The sequence below is a fragment of the Clarias gariepinus genome, chromosome 26, assembly GCF_024256425.1.
Source record: "Clarias gariepinus isolate MV-2021 ecotype Netherlands chromosome 26, CGAR_prim_01v2, whole genome shotgun sequence".
In the NCBI taxonomy this organism is placed as follows: Eukaryota; Metazoa; Chordata; class Actinopteri; order Siluriformes; family Clariidae; genus Clarias; species Clarias gariepinus.
In genome coordinates, this window is record NC_071125.1 from 1,788,833 (window position 1) to 1,811,402 (window position 22,570).

General features: G+C 39.7%; 1 protein-coding gene across 1 annotated transcript in view; it reads left to right on the plus strand.

The window, feature by feature from the left end:
* The window catches only part of sv2a (synaptic vesicle glycoprotein 2A), a 41,352-nt gene that overhangs the window by 12,069 nt on the left and 6,713 nt on the right, over nucleotides 1–22,570 (plus strand). The window contains exons 2-12 of the mRNA XM_053488243.1: nucleotides 7,150–7,866; nucleotides 15,101–15,281; nucleotides 15,394–15,545; nucleotides 16,798–16,931; nucleotides 17,157–17,246; nucleotides 17,571–17,681; nucleotides 18,664–18,752; nucleotides 19,504–19,668; nucleotides 19,851–19,984; nucleotides 21,532–21,735; nucleotides 21,814–21,973. Coding sequence (XP_053344218.1) covers nucleotides 7,266–7,866; nucleotides 15,101–15,281; nucleotides 15,394–15,545; nucleotides 16,798–16,931; nucleotides 17,157–17,246; nucleotides 17,571–17,681; nucleotides 18,664–18,752; nucleotides 19,504–19,668; nucleotides 19,851–19,984; nucleotides 21,532–21,735; nucleotides 21,814–21,973 — 2,021 coding nt within the window. The 5' untranslated portion in view covers nucleotides 7,150–7,265. The remainder of the gene's footprint in view (nucleotides 1–7,149; nucleotides 7,867–15,100; nucleotides 15,282–15,393; nucleotides 15,546–16,797; nucleotides 16,932–17,156; nucleotides 17,247–17,570; nucleotides 17,682–18,663; nucleotides 18,753–19,503; nucleotides 19,669–19,850; nucleotides 19,985–21,531; nucleotides 21,736–21,813; nucleotides 21,974–22,570) is intronic.

Here is a 22,570-nt window from a genome sequence, read left to right on the forward strand (position 1 = left end):
CGCCTTCATTCTCCAGAAAGTTTATCAAAAGTCCCAGTTTGACTTGAACACACCTCGTAAACATGTCATTTTTAATGATTGTTTTCTGATCTGTTTTTAAAGCACTGAATTTAGCTTGGATAAACGTGACTAAACGGGAACTCTCCCTCTGGGTTCCATCCATCTGCCCAACAAAATTTCCTACATACTATCTGTACTTCTCATGCCTTTTTTATCAATCACATTTTATTTTTTTTTTTACATTTGCACCTCATCTTCTTCCAATTTCCCACCTACTACTTCTCCCCTGGTGGACGACAGCTAACAACCAGAGGGTGAGGGTTAACACGTGCTTCCCCTGAGACATGTGCAGCCACAGAATGAGACTCTGCAGCTCTGAGTATAAATTAGCGTTAAAGCCAATCTAGTGTGACTCACGGCAGCTCTGAAACATCACGCTTTGATGGATTTTTCTTCAAATCAAACCTGCAGCATGGAAAGCGCCTTCATGTATCTTCGTACTTTTGCCAAATCAGCATCTTTTGTTTAGCTTTGGCTCCGTGTTCTCAGTTCTCACACATGTCTTACAGTATGTACGTTTGTCTTTCATGTGTTTCATTATATACGTTTTTTTTTTCAAGATTTCTGTTACAGTGTCCTTTTTGAGCATCATGTCTTCATGAGTACAGCATGGCTTACAAACATGGCTGCTGTGACCTTTCATGATCACGATAACCAGATCACTAGAACGGACCTGGACTCAATCACACAGCCACAGTATTTAAAGTGTTCTTTCTTCCTTTATACCAAGCGTTTTGTTAATAGGTTGTCTCAGCTTGCTCCTGCCTGCTCTAGATGTCATGGTTTAGTGATCCCCTAATCCTTCAACTTGATCCTGATTCACGTATCTCTCTCGGACAATTAGGACTGTAAGAACCCTGGGTTATACGATCGCTCCGTCTCTTTCCAATCGGGTATTCCCTTCTCGTCTGCTCACGAGCGAGCTCCTCTGGGATTTTTCAGCACCAGCCGCAGCTGATTGATGCAGACTTTGGTGCAGTGACAACCCCCAATCCCCAACCCCCACACACCCTTTCCTGTCTTTTGCATCCTGAATTGCAGATGTCATATTGTTCTTTTGTAGCCTCAGAGTTTCAGAGAAATGCAGCGTTCCCAGTGGCACCATCAATGCCGCTTGAAAAAATTAGATTACATAAATGGGTCTTTCATCAGTGCTAAACAAGCGCTGGCACTTACCCACCCCAACACAATCGCAGTTTCAGAGTCGAGTCACTACTAATGAGGATGCAAGCAGGAGATGCTCTCTATCACTGCTGACGGACACCCGGCCAGTTTGGTACACTCCCGTTTGTTCTCATCACCGCTGGCTGATTGCACCACAAAACTGCCAAAACTGGGGTCAGGATTCGTGTGGAAAAGCTGCAATCTTTAATTCTCCAGCATTGGCGTACAGCAGTTCTGGTTAACCTCAAGCTTTTACTTAGCAGCGGTGATGTGAATCTAATTGAAATGTAAGCGCTTGGTGCAGAGGAAAGAGTACTGCTCCCTGCTGAGTCATTAGCAAAGAGAATGTTGGTGAAGCGGTCACAAGCGCAGTACTCTCCCTCCGCACTGTCACACAGATGAAGCCCTTCTCAGATGAGTGCATTCTCAGAATGACACACGTTTAAGGTTTCACATCATCAGACCTCAGTCAATAATGATCCATAATGTATTTGGTTTATAGATCAGTCGCTGGTTTGACTTTGCAGGACATTGAGGAGAATCAATACGAGGATCGCCCTGCATACACAAAACCCGATGAGCGATTTAATAGCAGGCGCTAAAAATTCTTCCCAGAATCATTTACTATGGCCACAAATGGTCTAATGATTATATTTAGAAGTACATACATTTAAGACTTATTGACTGCAGTAATTAGCTTGCCACCTACGTAGGTATAAGGGAGCAAAGTGCCGTAAATACAGTAGTTTGTTTCCCCATCAATTTAGTTAGTTAGCATAGGTTTGTGGTGTTGTTAATTTGGTATTAGCAAAAATGCTGGTATTAGCATTGATGAAATGATGTTGAAACAACGTTGACTAAATAACAATGGAATAAACGAATTCAACATATCCTTTTAAAAAAATGTTACGAAAAAGACTTCAGAACAATATAAATTCCACACTGAGGGTCTGAGCGCGACACAAACTCTGGTTGCTGCAGTAAGAGCACTTTGTGTTTACTAAAGGACCACTAGGGGGCATACTGCTGATGCTAGCAAATGCACGTACATAACAACCAGCGCTACAAACACCATTAATGCTTAGTTGCCATTATTTAATTCATTCATTTTTATATTTTTACATTTTTACAGCAGAGTAATTTGGGAGCGAAGACACACTCACGGTAATATTTCTAAAAAAAAAATGAAACAGCGACGTAACATTACACCCTGCATGTAGGAGGCCATTGTGTCCGTCCCAATTTCTGACCAGAATTCTAATGTATATATGTTTATAAATTCAAGGGGCCATGGATGCAGTTTAACGTTGTGCGAATGTGTGTTGCTCCAACTAAAGGTTGTTTTGATGTTCTCATCTCAATTTTATTTACACACTGGTTATTGTTGTAAAGCAGCTTTACACAATAAAAGGAAAATGTAATGTAATTCATGCTAAGGTTAGCACGATAATATTTGCTTCCTCCAGTAAATTTTCTACCTTATGAGTTTAAAGTCCAAAATAGGACGTAGTTTCAGTTGGGACACGTGTCCTCACTTCCTCGCTAAAACTGCACAAACTCAAATTGTTCAGACAACCTACATATTCCAAATTTGTAATACACATAATAATATGAAGCTAATAGCATATATTTTGGATAAATACAGCTGTGACATTTTCATTTAGCTGAATGTTAGATATCACACACAATATAACATAGCAGGGTAACTACAATGCTAAGTAACCTGGACAATTGGTGTCATTACATAAAGTTAGCTAATACATTTGGCTATTAGTTTACTCAGTATAACTTAACATAGTTCTAGCTAGCTCGCTAGCAAACCTGTTGTTGACTAATAAATTTAGCTTTTGTTTTACACAGTTTAACTCACCCCCTTATTAATTAACTTGCTAGCACAGCTGTATAACTTTTTTTTAACATAGCTATTGTTAGCATTGGCTACTGTTTTACAATATATAACCCAATGCTAATAGCCTGCTGGTGTTTTGGTTGTAATTCCCTAGCTTGATAGCTACTAGTGAAACTGCTAATGTTGTTAGGTACTAGTGAAGGATTATCACTTAGTTGGTGACATTAGCATAGCTTTTAGTAGCTTGTATGTAGTTTAAGGTAGAAATAGACAAGATGTAGCTAACTATGCTTTAAATGTCTGTAATCACATGATTATTTGTGAGGGTTTGTGTGTGTGTGTGTGTGTGTGTGTGTGTTTGTGTGTGTATGTGTACATTAGCTGTCTCAGGAATACATCACAACCCTGCAGTAGCTGTTAGCAGCTGCAGCGCGCGTCACACCTGTGACAGGTGACAAGATGGAAAACAAACATTAACCTGAAAGGAATCAGTGTGTGGAGAGCCGGACATGACGTCTGCACCACAGCCCGAGGGGGTTATGGGGGAGGAAAACCAAACAGCAAACAGGACTTGCTAATCAATTATTCATAATCAGAACTTTCTCTCTGAGCATGGAGCGTCAATCAATATGAGTAGCATTTTATATATTTATTACTACAAGGTGCAGTTTATATCAAAATATACATTTTCATTAAGGGAAAAATAAATCGCATGCACACATCTTTTTTTTAATTGGTTATAATCGAGAAAACCATAAATGGTGGAGAAAATCTGACAGCAAACATGAATATGAGCGTAAAAAAGTACCATTAAAAGGATTATTGATTTGTCTCTGTGTGTAAACCTCATGATATATCTTTGCAAGTAAAACAATTTGCATCCAAAATTCTCATTAAGGTAGAGATTATTATTAATAAATATAGCTATTTTTAGCTATTTTTAAATATGCAAAACATATTGCAAATAACTAAAACTTTATTAAACCAACATATATTTAAATTTTTTTAATTGTTTTGAACAATTCATGTCTTAAAATACAATGGCTAAAGCCATTTAAATTTTATATATATTTTATATATATATATATATATATATATATATATATATATATATATATACATATTTTATATTATTCTAAATATCACCAAAATGAATAATGTTTTCACATTTGTAAAATTGTTAAGCTGTTTTTGCAGTAAAGACATTATTGTATTTTGTTTTGTTTAGGTTTTGTAAACATAATATATTTATTATAAATAGAATTTAGTTAATTTTAAGTAAACATTTCCCTTAGCTAAACAAAATTTTTTTATCTTGTATTTCTTTTAGTAAAATATTCTTACTTGTCTTTATTCACTTCTTTAGGTTGCCATTATGAATGAATAAAACCGTAACTCTTTAGAAAGATTTTATGCTTTTCTTTTTTTTTAATGTAATTTGCTGGTATTGGGTTGAAGGAAATTAAAACTATATATATATATATATATATATATATATTTAAGAGGATTTAAGAGGGATTTTATAATTAGTTTATTGTTTATTATTATTAAACTATTGTTAATTAATAATGAAACAAATCAGTTTAAGTAGATTTACTCGAGTTGTCAAAAGCACGACAGTATTTGGCTAGTTACAATCGCCAATGATGTTATACCACCTTGTTTGGTTTGCTCTGCTGTTTCCTCTTAAATAAACGCCGACACATTTATGACCCGCGTTTAATAAAAGCAAAGTGCTGCTGTGTGTTCGGTTATCAGTGAAACGACACTGAGGGAGCTAGCTTAGTGAGGCATCTGCTACTCAAACACACGTGGTAAAGAGAGCAGTGCTTCAGATTGTCCTTTTCTCCCTGAGATGGACGAGGCGATCATTTGGCTGCCTTGTTATCTCCTGGGAGGCGGTGTGGTGAGAAAGGTGAGAGGAGAAAGCCCAGCATGCTCGGCCAAGTTGATGAGGTCTATTTGTGGAGAGGAACACAACAGCGAGGCCATCCCGCAAAGCAATTACCTCTGGTGACGAGAGAAAGAACAAAAAAGACAGAGAACCAGAGAATGGAGCAACAGAAGGAGGTGTTCCGTATAAGGCCTGTGCTGTGTCGTTCTCTGAAAAGTTTTTCTAGGAATATTTACTCGACTGTTCCGCTGATGCGGCGTAATTATCTATACCACAATAACAACACCGACTATGAACGTATAAACTCCCGCTGGGAGCTTTTTAATTGCTGTGGTTGTTCATGATGTAGCTGTCAGATTCACAGCACGTTCCTTTAAATACTAAAATCACAGAGAGCCAGAGACCAAGGTCACATGCAGGGTTTCGGCGTGAAGCAAAAGAACACTCTTAGATGATGGTCCTCTGAATAATTATGTTGGATTAGAGCAATGTCCCTCAGAGATTTGTTTCCACAGCTCGCAGCACCCTAATAACCAACACAGACACGACGATCCATCAGTTCCAATAATAACCGTGACCTTTTATTTCACCAAAATCATCGTGGGTTTTACACAGTAGCTGGAAACGTTGCTCCTGAACATGAAGTCCTGCAGGATGTTGTTACACAGATACCAGTTTGTCATCATAAACAGCCTTGCTAATGAATGGCCATTTAATTAATTACTATTTAGTGTAATCGATAATGGCGCAGCCTCACATGTGTGAAGCGTGCATCATCCGCCCTCAAAGGAAATGTTACAGTGGTAGTGCATACTGTAGCATAATATACCATAGTATTTTAGTGGTACTTCAGACACTATCCTGGAAGAAACAGCAAGCCTTTATAGAGTACCAGGGTAGAAACTATGGCACTTCAATGGATACCTTTGTAGTGCTACAGTGTGTACCACCATACTTTGGCGAATACCATGGTACTTACTTGGTACCACGGCGATTACCCAAGTTCAGCAGGTATCTAATATGGTGTGTTGGTACATACAGTTCTACTAGTATGGTATAGTACAGCCAGTACCATATTAGATAGCTGCTGAACCTTGGTAGCCAGTGTGATACCCGATAATTACCACGGTGTTCACCAAAGTATTAACCTTTGGAGGTTACAGTAACAGCTAAAGTGGCACTGCAGAGGTTACTATATGAATATTACCATTATGGTTCATCAACATGTATAACATATGTTTGACAGCATCCTGGCATGTTTTCTGTAGTACCATAGTACTGTACAAGTACTGTTGTACCTTAGTCTGCACCAAGATAGAAAAATGTACTACTGTATATCAGGAAATAGGTATCATGGCTCAGTCAGAAATACCAGTACCAATACCATAATATAATTTTGTACGAGAATTACAAATATACAGTAAATTACATTGATGACTTAAACGGTTAAGGCTGTGGTTTACTGGGTTACTGATCAGAAGGTTGGGGGTTCAAGCCCCAGCCCTGCCAAGCTGCCACTGTTGAGTTCTTGAGCAAGGCCCTTAACCCAATCTGCTCCAGGGGCGCTGGCCCTGGCTTCCCAACTGGGATATGCGAGAAAACCATTTCACTGTGCCACAAGTTGCATGTGACAAATAATTGTGAATTTAATTATAATTATGCTAACTCTTGTTAACTACTTGCAGCTAGCAATTTGTTGGCTTCCTGCTATTAAAAGTGTGCATGTGTGGAAAAATTGTGTTGATTTTTTTTTTAAAAACATCAACATGACTTATGGAGCATATGACCATGTTTTATTCCTAGCAATCAAATGCTGAAAAGAAATTGGCCCCCTCCAAAAAAAGAGATTGCTTCGCAGAGATAGCAGTACTGCTAACAAGAAAATGGTGGCAGACAAAACAGAAAATGTCCTTTACAATAACGCTACCATATGTTTAAGGCAAATGTCTGGTGTCAGCTATATCTAATAATTAGGAGCCTCATCTGAAACAGCAGAGAAAGCATCGTTCTCAGGTGTCATAAATCATTAGAGACTCGGCTAAACTGTAAATGTTAACGATTCTGTCAATTGGCATCAGATTTTCCCCATATTTTAGCCATCACTGTTTGGTTTATCTGTTTCAATAGATTTTGTCTGTGTTTTAAAATTGTAATCATAACACACTGTGTTGTTGTGCTGCAGGTGCCCAAGCTCCAAAAGGTTTTAAACCCCAGAAATCTCTCTGCTACATGCTAAGTGTCCTTCACTGACTTCCCACCACAACAACAAGTGTTTACTCCAGCACATATCTCATCAACATGGAAGAGGGATACCGAGACCGAACAGCCTTCATCAAGGGCGCCAAGGACATCGCCAAGGAAGTGAAGCGGCATGCAGGGAAGAAGGTGGGCCGCCACGTGGACCGCATGGCTGACGAGTACACCAAGCGCTCATACACACGTTTCGAGGAGGACGACGACGATGATGATTACCCAGTGCAGGCCCAGGACGGGAGCTACTACCGCAGCAACAGCCGCGCCAACGACGATGATGACGGTGCACACAGTGATTCCACAGAGGGCCACGATGAGGACGATGAGATCTACGAGGGCGAGTACCAAGGCATCCCGAGACAGGACTCGTCAGCAGGCAAGGTGGACGGGCAGGCGGGCGCGGCACGGGCGCAGCAACGCGATCTAGCACAGCTCGAGGGCGAGAGGCGTAAGGATCAGGAGGAGCTGGCGCAGCAATACGAGACCATCCTCCAGGAGTGCGGTCATGGACGTTTCCAGTGGACGCTGTACTTCGTGCTGGGGCTGGCACTCATGGCCGACGGCGTGGAGATCTTCGTGGTTGGCTTCGTGTTACCCAGTGCTGAGAAGGACATGTGCCTGTCGGAGCCTAATAAAGGCATGCTGGGTAAGTCATCTGTCAGCTCATTTAAGAGTTCGCTTTCAGCAATGGCACAAAGAAAGACAGTATGATTAAAAACAACAACAGGATTACAAACATAAATCACACACATATAAGAATAAAACATTTTCATGTTGTTACGGCAAAACAATCAGGGAGGCTTGAAGAAGCATATAAGCTACCTTCGAGGAGATTTTGCTATAAACGAAATGAGTGGTTGTTATGGCAAGATTATATTTATATTTTATTGGTCGGATTGTAGTTGTAGATTCAGTCATATTTTTGTTAAAACGTTATTATGGTATCTTTGGTTGCATATTGGTCAGAATGTGGTGGATGTGGTCACTTTGGATGTATCTTGTTTAGAACATTGCTGTTATGGTAAGTTTGGTTGTATTTGGTTAGAACCTTGCTCCATTGTTAAGATAAACTTGATCGTATTTTGGTTAGAACATAAGTTTGGTCGTAATTTAGTTAAAACATTGTTGTTATGGTAAATTCGGTCATAGTTTGGTTAGAATGTGCTTGTTATGGTAAATTAGTTTGTTGTTTGGTCAGAGTTTGGGCGTCATGACAAATTATAATGGCTATATATTGGTTTAAAGGTGACTAGCACCTAGCAAGATGACTAGCTATAAAATATATATAAGGAAACTATGGGGTGTTTCCAAATGTCATAGTAATGAATATTCATAGATTCTGGTATTTTTAATGAGGTCAATGGTGTAAAAATGTTTTTGGAAGGTTTTTAAAATGTAGCATACGATTTTAAAGATGTGCTGGTGTAGTAAAGGGCTGTGTCCTAAGCTAAACACGCCAAGTATGCGGACAAATGGAAATCTGTTAAAAGAAATTACTGTCTCAATAAAAGTCTGGATAAATGGGACTGTTACATTTTATGTGAATAACAACTGTTCGTATTTAACTAGTCCGGCCAAAACGCTGATTAAAATCTGTAGTAGCTCGTAGGGAAAAAATGATCTGATTTTAATAAGCGTAACATCATTAGCATGTAATTCATCAGTACTTTAAGTCTTTTCATTAGCAAAATGGAAAGTAAGTACATTTCCTACAGCAATTGTTTTTATCAGGCTGTTGGTAAGACATCTATACCCATGCGTATTTATTTATCGCTCCTGTGCCAGCTGAGATCTCAACCCCTAGTTGATGGTATATTCCTGCAGGCTGATGTCCGTTCCCATTTCACGCCCAGTACACCATCTGTCAGCTCCATTGAGGGGAGAACACACAGCGAAGCACATGACCGCTCGCTCTCCTCCACAATGCGATGACGCATTCGGAGCTATAATTAACCGGCAGAAAAGGAAACGTTTCACAGTGCCACGGTGCTGCAGTAAGAGAAAATGGAGATTATTTAGTTAACGTCCTCCATTACTGTATAATTAAACAGTAACGGTTCAGTGCTTCACTCTCATTCAGCGAGAACATATGAATAGGCGTGTGTTTCCGTTGAGAAATTTACATTTCCTTATGTTTATGTGCCTTGTACAAGATCATCACTATCGTAATATATTATTCATAAGAAGGCAGCGTGAGCATGCTATTGTTATAAACACCTTTCACAATCACGAAAGCAGCATTGACGGAGCTCAGATGTGGTTATCTGGGTGGAAACCATCCTGTAATTCTCCTCATTTCACCCATTAAGCTTCATAATCCATATATACAGTGGTATGTAGAGCACATGTACACCTGAACATTCCCAGGTTTAACCAATCAATCGGACATCAGAACAGTAGGAAACGTGATCTCAGTGACTTTGGCATGGCTGAGGATGACAGATGGGCTGGTGGTTTGAGTATTTTGGAAAATGTTCTGGGAATTTTCACACGTACTGTAACAGTCTCTAGAGTTTCCACAGAAATAAGAATGGTGCTGAAAGCAGCTTTAAGAAAACATCCAGTGAGTGTCAGTTTTGCAATGTTGTTGATGGGAGAGATCCTAAGAGAACGTCCAGAGCTAACAGGAAGGCTGTGATAACTCGGATAACCACAACGTACACACATGGTGAGCTAGAAAAGCATCTCGACACACAGTGTGTGAAACCTGGATGGTGTAGATGCCATGTTACAACAGTTCATTTACAAAGAAGGTAAGGACCATAGACTGTATAAAAAGAACTGGACAAACCCTCCATTACGTCAGCCATAGGTTTTCTGAAGACAAAGGTTTTGAAGCTCAACTGTTGGAGCCGTGGTCGCCGCCATCTTGGTAGAAGTTGACTCCACGCAAACCTTGGTTAATCCAAAAATGGGAGAAAGGGTTGAAGGAACGGAGCCTGGCTACTGGTTGGAACATGCCTACTAGGGCGGCAATTTATATGCTAATGCATTCGATTGAACTCTATCATCCATACTCTACACATCGTCCTGTGTCAATTACTTCATTTCTTCTGTTAAGTTAAACTACAACAATTCCACTTAGCTTGTTAGCTAAAGTGATGCGTAGCAGACAGCTAGCAATGCAGCTGTCAATCAAATCGGCCACACCCTTAATTATGCATACATTTATGGCTTAATATAACTTTAACTAATGAATTACATTAAAAAAATGAAACCAAAACTGTCTTTGTACCAGGCTGAAAACATTTATTGCTAGTATAAAGTTGGTTATTTTAACATGGGTGCTGTTGGGATGGACTCTGTTTTGGAACCAGCCCCCATTGGACATTTGAAGAACTGCACCTTCTGGCACCTCGGCACTGGCTTCATTTTTCAGAACTGGAGGTTGTCCCATGGTAAAGATCAGGTGTTGGCGAAGCAATACTCAGGTGAGAGGTGAATAGATGTAGTGCATAAAGCTGTCGCCCCATGATGCCGTCCAATCAGACTAACCGACAGTTTGACCGCATCGAGCAGCGAGCTTGTTTATTACGAGTTCATGTTGTTTAGCGGTCCATTTAAAGCAAATTAAATTCTCATGATTCAATTCACGATTAATTCATACCTCCAAAATGCAATTATAAATAAATTCTCTATAAAAATGAATTATTAAAAACCAGTATGATAAATTACTGCTTATAAAATGCATTAACATTTTTATCCATTATGGACCGTAGGATGTGTATCTATTGTATGTTAATGATCTACTGAAATGCATGGTGCCTAAATGTTTTAGATAAATCGCCATGTAGAAATTAGAGGAATAAAAATACGATCAATATGAACGTAAAAGAGACAGGGTTTCTGTACGACGGATGCTTCTCGTTTTCTAATGAAGATTTACGCTTGTATGTGTTCAGGGCAGATATTATTTGGTTTCTAAAGCTACGTTCTTAAGTTTTTTTGTATGCAGTTCAGGAGAGAGAGTAAGCGAGGTTAGTGAGGGGAATGACATTTGTGATTTAGCTGTTTTCAGCTGCTCTAACATAAGTGAAAAGAGAAACCCGCTATAGTTATCTGTTTAAAGGTAACTCTAGGAAGATAAATCGTAAGCCTTTGTGACACGGGAACAGTAAAACACTTCAGGATGGATCGTTAAAGGAACTCCAGGTAACAGCGACTCTGTCCTCGTTGATTATTTGCACCACTGTGCGTATGACAGCTCGAGGATTTCTAGGAATTCTCATTATTAAGCACATTTTTATCTTCACGCTTTTTCCCGGCGAGCACGGCGCAGTGAGGCGGTGACGGTGTACTGTAGAGCTTTGGACGGTTTGTTCTGTTGGTTTTCTCCATGAACGAGTAATCTTATAGAGGTGGAGGAGACAGAAAGATGGAGGAGCTGCTAGAGTTCACTGAGCTGTCTCCTCAGCTGCGAAGATTTCCCTGTGTGTGATAGATAGATAGATAGATAGAGAGATAGAGGAAAGAGCGAGAGAGCATTAGCAGGATGGAGAAAAAGACACACTATAAATAACCTCACACCCTCCTCTCGCCATCTATATCTCACCCTCTCTCTCTCTCCCTCATTTTCACTTTCTCAGCCTGAAGCCTCTTCAGTATTCTGTGGTTGTCTCTCATCCCCAACCCCCATCTCTCTCTCGCTCTCCTTTCCTCTCTCACACGTTCTCTGTCTCACTCTCTTCCTTTTCTTCCGACACTGGAAGCTCGTCCGTCTCCTTGGCCTCCTCCTCCCCTTTCCTCGCAATGATGGGAGTAGCCCCGCCCAGTTGTTTGTTACCGAGCAGCTGGGCTCTGATTGGCTGTTTAGATGGCGTCAGTGTATAAATGTGTTGCCCGAAGCATTAGCGTCATCGTAGTTAATGAACCAGGTATTGTTTCTTTTTTCTTTCGTATTTCAGTTTCGGAAACCAACATGGACATGCAGAATATACAGAATGCAATGTTTCATAATTTTACAGCATGATTTTTTTTGAAAATATAAGCGCTAAGATAGCGTGATGGGTGTGTAATTATTAGGGATATGATACACATCTTGAAAAAGTGAGTCTGTTGCTATATATTATAATATACTGTATATGATGTATATTTCCATTCTCTTGAAATAGTTTTTCTGGAGGTCATTAAAAAATAAATTATCGAACATGCATACAGGCAATCTGTACAGTGGGTTCTTGACATGCTGTTAAATCCAGATTGTACTCCTTTCCTATTAATAGTTTCAGAATAACATGCATTAAGGTGAATAACCGAACAATAAAGTTTGATTTTAAAGGATTACAGTCTGTCTAAACGCAGCAATTAATCTGTCCTTTAAATCAGACTGCTATTGTTCATATGAATGACATGCATTAAATAACTAAATAATAAGCCAGGATTTTTATGTCTTAAAGAAGTCTTGCCTTTGTGTTAGTTTTTCCAACTACAATATGCACGGAATTTAAAATATCTAGTAAAATGTTTGATTTCCCGGGCTGTCATGGTCAAAAATTTGCATACACTCACGATGAACATGAATGTCATGGCAGTGCTGGGCTTGCAATAAATTTGTTTAACTGGTGTTTTATAGGACAGAATAACATGTATCATGTGGTTTCCACATAGATACACTTTGTGCAGTGCCACTGAGGTCAAAGCAGCCCCAAAGCGAGATGCTACCACAACCATGCTTAACAGCTTCTCCAGTGTTCTTGGGGTTGAATGGCTCACTTTTACTTTGGAAAACTATCCTCCTTAAGGATTTTCTTTGTCCATGTGGTCGGCTGCAAACTTTAGTCAAGGTTGAAGATGTTGATTTTGGAGCAGGTGCTTCTTTCTTAAAGGGCAGCCTTTCAGTCCATGGTCATGTACATCTTGCTTGACTGTAGACTGGTGTTCCAGCAGCTTCCACTTTCTGGTTCCTGGGATGTTCCTAACCATCAGAAGCAATTTCTTCTCAGCTGAGGGTGATGGTTTGGGTCTTCTTCCAGCAAAAATGGCTATAATTCTGGAGTTTCCCGTGTGTTTGTCAATCCAATGAGATCCAACGACAAACCTGATTATTGTTGCCTCAAAGAAGCAAATTTTTTTATATAACTGGGAGTCACATGACCTCGAAACTTGGCAAATTTGAGGATGTTTCTGATCTTTCAGCAACTCTTCTTTAATGAACTAAGTAGGTGTATTTACAGTATATATTAGAATCCCACTTCCTCACTCATCATCTATAGTATACCACTTTTATTTAGGGTCACGGGAGACTTCGGGCATGAGGTGGGATACACCCTGGATGGGGTGCCAATCCATCACAGTGCGCGCACACATACACACATTTACACTTATTCACACACAACGGGCAATTTCGAAACGCCAATTAGCCTAATCTGCATGTCTTTGGACTGTGGGTAGAAACCGGAGTATCCGGAGGAAACCCACCTAGTATGGGGAGAACATGCAAACCCCATGCACACGAGTCAGGATTTGAACTCGAATCCAGGAGGTGCAAGGCGACAGTGCTAACTACTAAGCCACCATGTCGCCAAATGTTGGAATAACTCTTTTTGATAATTTTGATAAAGAAAAGCCCCCCAAAAAATTAAACCTGTTGTCTGTTAAAGATGGATGGTGTGCAATCAGTAACCGAGTACATCATCAGAATAGCTCATAGCATAAGGCACTGAGGAAGATCGCTCGGACATATCTATAGGTTCAGATCTGCACCGTGACTCCTGACAGAAGGGTATCGAGGCAACGCCTGTCAAAACCACAGAGAGCATCAACAACAGCTTACTGAGCCTTATTGAGCCTTATTGAGCCTTATCTGAGAGAAAATGCCGCTTTGCTGCATTGCGGTGATGGCTATCTCCATTCTCTTGTCATCCCCGGCTCTCGTGGCCAAGGTGAGGGAATGACAATATGGTCAGCTGCCATGCCAGACGAATCCCAACTTCAAAGGCCTGAGTCACCTTCATGATTCTCCCTGAAACTCTCAGACAACAACAGTCTCAAAGCCACACTTAAGCCTTTCTGTACTGCATTTATATATAAACTTGTTATCTAATGTATTATATAATAAATCAATGTTAGTGTTTAAATAAAGTGTGCACTTGCACCCCAAAGAGTTTCCCTTTTTAAATTCATTACATCTAGTACCTACTTACATTTTTTTTTAGTAATCTAAAGAACACTTTACATTTATTTAAACAAAGGGGTAATTTATAGCAGTAAAATGTGCATTTTTGTTGCTTTTTTTTGTTTGCACATATATAGTTACCCTTACTACATCATCTCAAAAACCCTTTCTCAAATTTATTAACTAGGAACAGGTCATACTGTCTACCTATTTATAGTTATATTTAAGTAAAATGATGCTCTGCAGAGAGAACCTGACATAGACGAATGGTTTAAAGGCAGCAAGACAATCAATAATACACTCAGCCAGAGAGGAAGTATCTGTTAGGAATGGTGACACTATGTCAATGGAAGCGCTGCCAACTCCATGACTTCTCGGCTGTTGCCTGTGTGACTCATTGCTGGTCATCACGCCATCAGCAGCCACCCAAGCCTACTATGATTTTTTTTTTTTCTGAAGTGGACCTGGTGTTTAACTTTTTCTCCATTAACATTGACGAGTAAAACTTGGAAGTTCCTTATTAAATACGTCATCACAGAACCAGCCGTACTCAGATCATAAGATCTTACTGTAGTGTATTTATGTCTCACTCACTGATTCTTTATGATATGGACATACAGGTCAGTTGTAAGACAGTCAGCTTGGTACGATAGCTGTGTCATGGCCTCCTTCTTAGGAAGGGAGGTTAATGGTTATATAGGTTGCTAGGAAACGTTCTGTTATCTTTAATATATCCCCCCCCTCTCTCTCTGCCTCTGTCTCTCAGGACTCATTGTGTACCTGGGCATGATGGTGGGCGCTTTTGTGTGGGGCGGTCTGGCTGATCGGATCGGCCGCAGGCAGACTCTGCTCATCTCTCTCTCAATCAACAGCGTCTTTGCTTTCTTCTCCTCCTTCGTCCAAGGATACAGCTCCTTCCTGTTCTGCCGCCTGCTCTCCGGTGTTGGGTAAATATACAGCAACCGAAATATCTTTTCTTATTTTTTATTTTAGAATTTATGTAAGTATACCAAGGTTAAAACCGTTTCTCTATTCTATTTTTTTCCCTCCTGACTATAGGATTGGAGGGTCCATCCCTATAGTCTTCTCATACTATTCAGAGTTTTTGGCTCAGGAGAAGCGTGGAGAACATTTGAGCTGGCTCTGCATGTTCTGGATGATTGGAGGAATCTATGCTTCAGCCATGGCCTGGGCCATCATCCCCCATTATGGTAACTATCAAAACCACTACAATTCGCATCAACTCCTGTACGCGAAATGCATAAACCCTTAACAATGCCATCATCACCCACTGTGGTGATTATCAAACATGTTTACATACATAAGTTCTCACTATGAGAACTCTCAAAACCCTGTAAATAACATCATCCCCACTATGGTAACTATTAAAATTTGTTTTAATACCACCATTATGGTTGTCTATTCCTACATAATTTCCCATTTTGGCCTGACCATCATCCCCACAACAGTACTACACGACTAAGGAAACCCTTTAACCCTTTAAATAATGTCACCAGTCACTATGGTAACTAACAAACTCATTCAAATGGCACCACCCTCTACTGTTGACAGGACTAGGGTATCTTGTTCACATACCCTCATCCCCACTATGGTAACCATCACCCCACCACCATGGTGACCATGAAAACCCTTACACATTACTTCTACGGCATTTGTTAGAAGCCTTTATCCAGGGAAACTTACATTACTCTCATTGTACATCTAAGCTCTAGGGTCCAACAGTGGAAGGTTGGTGGTGCTGTAGCCCAACATCTTAACCACTGAGCTATCCATGTGGTACCTATTAAACCCACTATAAAAAATAATCATCCTCCATTATTTTGACTAATGACACCCTTTAAATACAATTATCCGCCAGTATAATGACCATCGAACGTTTTTAAATACCATCACCTCGCACCATGGTGACCATCAAATCCCTGTATGTACGATCACCCACCCGCCCCCCCAACATGGTAATTATCTAAACTGTTTAGATACCGTCATCCCCCACTATGGTCACCATGAAAAGCCTTTATTTACCATCACCTCCTGCTGTGGTGACTATTAAAACCCCTTTTTACGTCCTGTACCATCATGGAAACCATCAAAATCGTTTAAATGTCATCTTCCTTCATTATGGTGACTGCCAAAACCCAAATTATGGTAACACTGTAGTACTTGTTTTGTACCTTAACATAAAGGACATATTGGAGGTAGAATACATTAAGACCCATCTTGGGTACACCTATAGACCTCAAAATTGGTTATCATACCTTTGAGAAGCCACTTGCAATGTATCTTGGTGAAAACAAGGAATGTCCTTCATTTATCCGCAGTACAATCCTGTACAGTAATCATTTTAATCCAGTAGAGTAACAATCCATCACTCACCCTCCTCACAGCCTCGCAGTTATCCACCGTTACAGTAGCACCTAAACTTTTCTTCATGACTTCCATCAGGCTGGAGCTTCCAGATGGGCTCGGCTTATCAGTTCCACAGCTGGAGAGTGTTTGTTCTGGTGTGCGCTTTCCCCTCGGTGGCTGCCATCGCTGCTCTCAACACAATGCCTGAGAGTCCACGCTTCTACCTGGAGGTCAGTGACTCAGCGTATTTTAATTCCAAAAATAACCTCGCATTTACAGTATGTAAAAGCGCTGGGTAGAACTGAAAAGAGCAGGTGTCCTCAGAATCAGAATCATAAAATATATATATATATATATATATAACGTGAAGATAAGTGATTATGTTTTAACCCATTCGGCAGGCCATGTGGCATAAAATGAGCGAAATAAATGTAACAACCATCTTTTTATACTAGAATGGGAAACATGACGAAGCCTGGATGATCCTGAAACAAGTCCATGACACCAACATGAGGGCTAAGGGCTACCCAGAGAGGGTCTTCTCTGTAAGTACCAGGGACATTTCCAGAGAATACATTATTGGGGGACTTTAAATGGTTTTAATTATTATTCATTGTAAATTAATGCTAATAAGGTTCCATTTATCTCCTATAACAGTGGTGGAGATCAAAGAACCAAAGTGCTATGTACATTTAAATGGGTTATATACGTGTTAGATAATCAAACTGTTGTTTGATCTGGAGTTTTCTTTGTGTTGCCATGGTTACTGTTACTTTGTGGTGTTGCGGAGGCTTATGCACTTATGAAGTGCACTTATTCATAAAGGGTTATTTTGAGTAATTCAGTATGGAACACTGTTGTACCCCCAGGTGACCACCATTAAGACCGTGAAGCAGTTGGATGAATTGGTGGATATGGGAGATGATACCACCGCCTGGTACCAGCGCTGGAAGCTCAAGCTCATTAATCTGTTTCATCAGGTACAGCAATATGATAATAAGCTATGTATTATACCTACAAATGAAAACAGCGTGTATAGATGTGTTTTCCACAAATGTTTGTAGTCCTTCATACAAGATGTTTTTAAAGAACCAGCAAAGAGTTTGAACAAGTACCTTACCACCCTGTGAATTGTATAGTCACTATTTATCTATTGTTAATAAAATTATATAACCCCAATATATATATATATATATATATATATATATATATATATATATATATATATGAGGGTGAGTCAAAAATTATCCGCACTCCAGTTATACTAAAGCTTCTGTTGGTCTTATCAGCGCTTTCTTTCCATTCAAGGCTACTGTCCCCCCAGTCACTGCTGTGCAGGTGTGAACGTGTTACATCAATTCATTTCTAATGCTCCACTTGTGATGTGCATGAAAGATGAGCAGTGATTTTTTATTTTTTTTTGTGGTCTGTGGATGTCCCTGGTGCCGAAACAACTTACATACGAGCATTAACAGAAGTGTATCTGGATATCTGCAAACAAAATTTGGGGCGATACTCTAAGGAAGGATATAGTTTCTTTAAGAGAATCATTACCGATGACAAAACACGGAATCATTACCACGAGTCTGAAAGTAAACAGCAGAATATGGAACGGGTATATCCTCAATCACCGTAGTGGGGATGAGGGTAATGAGTTTAAAAGTTACCATGGTGACTGGTGGCATTATTTAAAGGGTTAAAGGTTTTCCTTAGTTGTGTAGTGCTGTTGTGGGGATGATGGTATCTGCAGGCCAATTATGTCAAATTATTATGAATCTGTCTTGTCTAAAAGTTAAATAAAATAAATCGGATAATTTTTCACTCATCCTCATAGTTCCATTTAGTTACATCTATTATAGGTGTATTCTACAAGCTGGCTAGTTATTTTGAATCGTCAGCACAAACATTAGTGGTTTTTTATATAGCAACACAACCTGATGTCACGCCATTGTGCTTGTGCAGGTTTGGAGCAACTTCCTGACTGTTTTCAATCCAGAGTACCGCCGTGTCACCTACATGTTGATGGCTGTCTGGTTCTCCATGTCGTTCAGGTAGAAATTTTCAGACTTATGTTAAGAATGTACCTGTCTGCACTTCCATGACAGTAGATTCAGTGTTTCAGAGTTTACTATAAGCATGGAGGCTTAGTGGTTAGCACTGTCACCCTGCACCTCCTGGGTCCGGGTTCGATTGCTGCCTCGGGCACTTGGTGTGTGCGTGGAGTGTGCATGCTCTTTTGCATCATTCAATTCAATTCAATTTTTATTTATATAGCACATTTAACAATGGTCATTGTCTCAAAGCAGCATCACAAAAATGAAAAGAAATTTAGTGGGCTTCTTCCGGGTTTTCTGGTTTCCTCCCACAAAGACATGCAGATTAGGTCAATTGTGTTCCCAAATTGCCCGTAATGTGTAAATGAGATGATGAATGTTGATCGGAGGTCCTACCACGTTGTTAAAACAGGAATAAACACAATAGCCACCATTGACCTCCACGGTTGCAAGTTAGACTATAGAGGTTCCTACTGTAGATGGATGGATGAGTTTACCATAAACATCCAAACTGCAACTCAATAATGTTAAAAGTTATTAAAACCTAGCAGAGCTAGATTAATGTGCAAATACGACAACACTAACAGTTTTTTTAATGCTTCGCTAGTTTGCACGTAGCTTTCGCTTTTTATTTTGTTATTTTGTTCACTAAAGCTAGCTGAGCTTTACTATGCTATACTACTATTGACTTGAATCATTCACTTGTATAATTGTGACTCATGCATCACTCCCCCGTCTCCCCTCTCAGCTACTACGGCCTGACCGTCTGGTTCCCTGACATGATCAAATATCTGCAAAAGCAGGAGTACAACTCGCGCACCAAGGTCTTTATCAAGCAGAAAGTGGAGCATATGACCTTCAACTTCACCTTGGAGAACCAGATTCATCGTCAGGGAGAGTACTTCAACACCAAGTAAGCACTTCAAAATGTCAGACACCAGACATTGATCATTTCCAATAAACTCGACCCAGACTGACTAGGCATGGACTTCGAAATGGTTCACATAATTGTTGCATTTAGCAAAGATTCATACATGTTCGAAAAGTCTAAGGAGTTCTCTGGCGCACTGAGACGGTCTTCTGGCTTTATCATAGGTTTTTGAATCTCAAGATGAAGTCCATGATATTCGAGGACTCCCTTTTTGAAGAGTGTTACTTCGAGGACATCACCTCCACCAACACCTTCTTCAAGAACTGCACCTTCATCGCTACCCTCTTCTACAACACAGGTCAGAACAAGGCCTTTATTTTTTGGCCCAAGCACATCCACTCTGGCGTATTCCACTCTGTATCCTAAATCTCACTCACTCTGCTGTAATATCATACAGACTGGTAGAAGCAGACCTTAATCTCTGAGGTTTATAATCATTGAATAGAGGTTGGAGAAATGTGAGGAATGCATCAGTCAGAATGACCTCATTCAGTGGAACCGTGTAGGGAAAGGTTTCAGGTATCCTAGCAACACTGCCTCGTTCAGGGTCTGTTAAGGAATGTGAAAGAAAATTGCTTTTTGATTTTCCACTGAGAAAACATGGACAGATTTTGAAAGCATTTTCATCATCAAAGACACACATTTTTACCTAATCATGCAGTTAACGTTGCTCAAAAAAATCCTTAAGTACAGTGGTGCCCAATAATATTAGTTAATACAGCTTATGTGGTGTATTATAGTTCTGCCTGTGCACTAAAACAGATAATGTCATCAATTAGTTTTTGCCTATCTGACTATTAATTAACTGAAAAACTTGTCTGGATAAGAGCGTCTCCCAAATGCCTAAATGTAAATGTAAACCCAATATAAAAATGATTGACAATAGTCAAGGAAGCAGGAGCTGGCAAGAAACGTTCCTTTGTACATGATCTACCGGAAGCCATCAAGCAGCGAGTGACACTGCAGACAATTTTTTTTTTCCAGACGGTTTTATAAGATAAAGGACTTCCTACTAAATATTTATTGTTGTATAGCAATTTTATTGCAGAAAATAACAACTGATTCCTATTAAGTTTACTTTCATTATTTAAAAATAAAAAATAAGAGAATGTGATCTTTTTTTTTCTTGGCACCCACTGTATATATATGCATTTTATTTATAAACCTTTACAACTGGTTTCAGTATACAGTTGACCATCAGCTAATAGCTAAATAAATTATTAAGTAAGAAAAAATAGGTTTGAGCTTATCGTAAGTACAATAACTAATTGTGAGACATTTGCTTAGTTTACTTGAGCCATAATAGAAAACACGCACACAGCAGTGGGAATTTGCTTCTTTTTTTTAAAATTGTTATATAGATTTTTTTTTTAAATATCAAATCACACTAATCAGCACCTGTAATAAAAATGTGTCTCTTAATAGTGCATATCGGCATATTTTTTGATGGACAAAAAAACCTTCTTTTTGCTTTAAGAGATGATTTTTTTTAATGTAGCTTATTTTAATAAGTACAATGTGTACAGTTCTAAAAAAAAAAAAAAGTAAATTACTTAATCAAAGACATTAATAATATTTATACATCCATTCGCCCAGATTTGTTCTGAAGTGTTTGGCTACAGCTTTTAATATCGGTGCACTTTAGTTTATTAGATCTGTGATACTCATTTCTCGAACCCAAGGTCACTATATAAAGTTCAAATGACCAAGGAAATCTTCAAACCTCTGCTGTCTAACAGGCCATGAAAGCTCATCACCACTGAGATCCGCTTTCATTTATTGCCCTCGACAGATGTTTATTGCCAAATCATTGCTCGTCTAATACGGCTCCTTTCTTCTTTTCAGATCTGTTCAAGTACAGGCTGATCAACAGCCACCTCATCAACAGCACCTTCCTGCATAACAAAGAGGGCTGCCTGCTGGACGTCAGCGACGAGAACAACGCCTACATGATCTACTTCGTCAGTTTCCTCGGCACGCTGGCTGTCCTGCCTGGGAACATCGTGTCCGCTCTGCTCATGGACAAAATCGGACGTCTGAGGATGCTGGGTGAGTCGAGAAAGTTTCAGAAATGTGCCGCTTTAGCAGCATGCTGTGGATGTTAACTAACTTTCTGCTCTCCTGCAGCCGGCTCCAGCGTGATCTCCTGCGTCAGCTGTTTCTTCCTGTCTTTTGGGAACAGCGAGTCGGCCATGATAGCCCTGCTCTGTCTGTTTGGGGGAATCAGCATCGCCTCGTGGAATGCCCTGGACGTACTCACTGTGGAACTGTTCCCATCTGACAAGAGGTACATTTGTTTGTAAAATGCCTGTATGAAATTAATTGATTTGAATCGTGCATCATAATAGTATGCAGCTTATAATTTAATACATGTGAATGGGTTTCCAAAATGTTACAAGCTTTTAATTAGGTATGTTCTAGAACAAGCGAAGGAGTGTTTGTGCTCTGATTCCTTCGCAGTAGGTTTGCTGCATTGGCGCTGCAGCATGGCCTCGTCTTCACAGCTCTTTGGGGGAATGTCTGAAAATTCTCATTCAAACCATCTGAAATCCCAGCAGGCCTGGCACTGAGTAGCAGACATTATTTATGTGAAGATGTGCAATGACTTACGGTGCCTTCTGCCGTGTGTCATACAGCACCCCCTTGTGGCCAAAACGTTTATGAATAATAATTTCTAATTATTTTATTAAACTCATTAGATATAATCGATGCAATATAACACATTGTATGATGTGTTTAGTTAATTCCTAAGAAAACAACTGTAACCAGGTCACTCATTGGGTTTGTGTAACAAAAACAGATACATTGTCAGTGAAAATAGACTGATTCTCTTGATCTGATCTTTTCTGCCTTGACCCGATCAGTCTAGCTATATTTTCAAAAA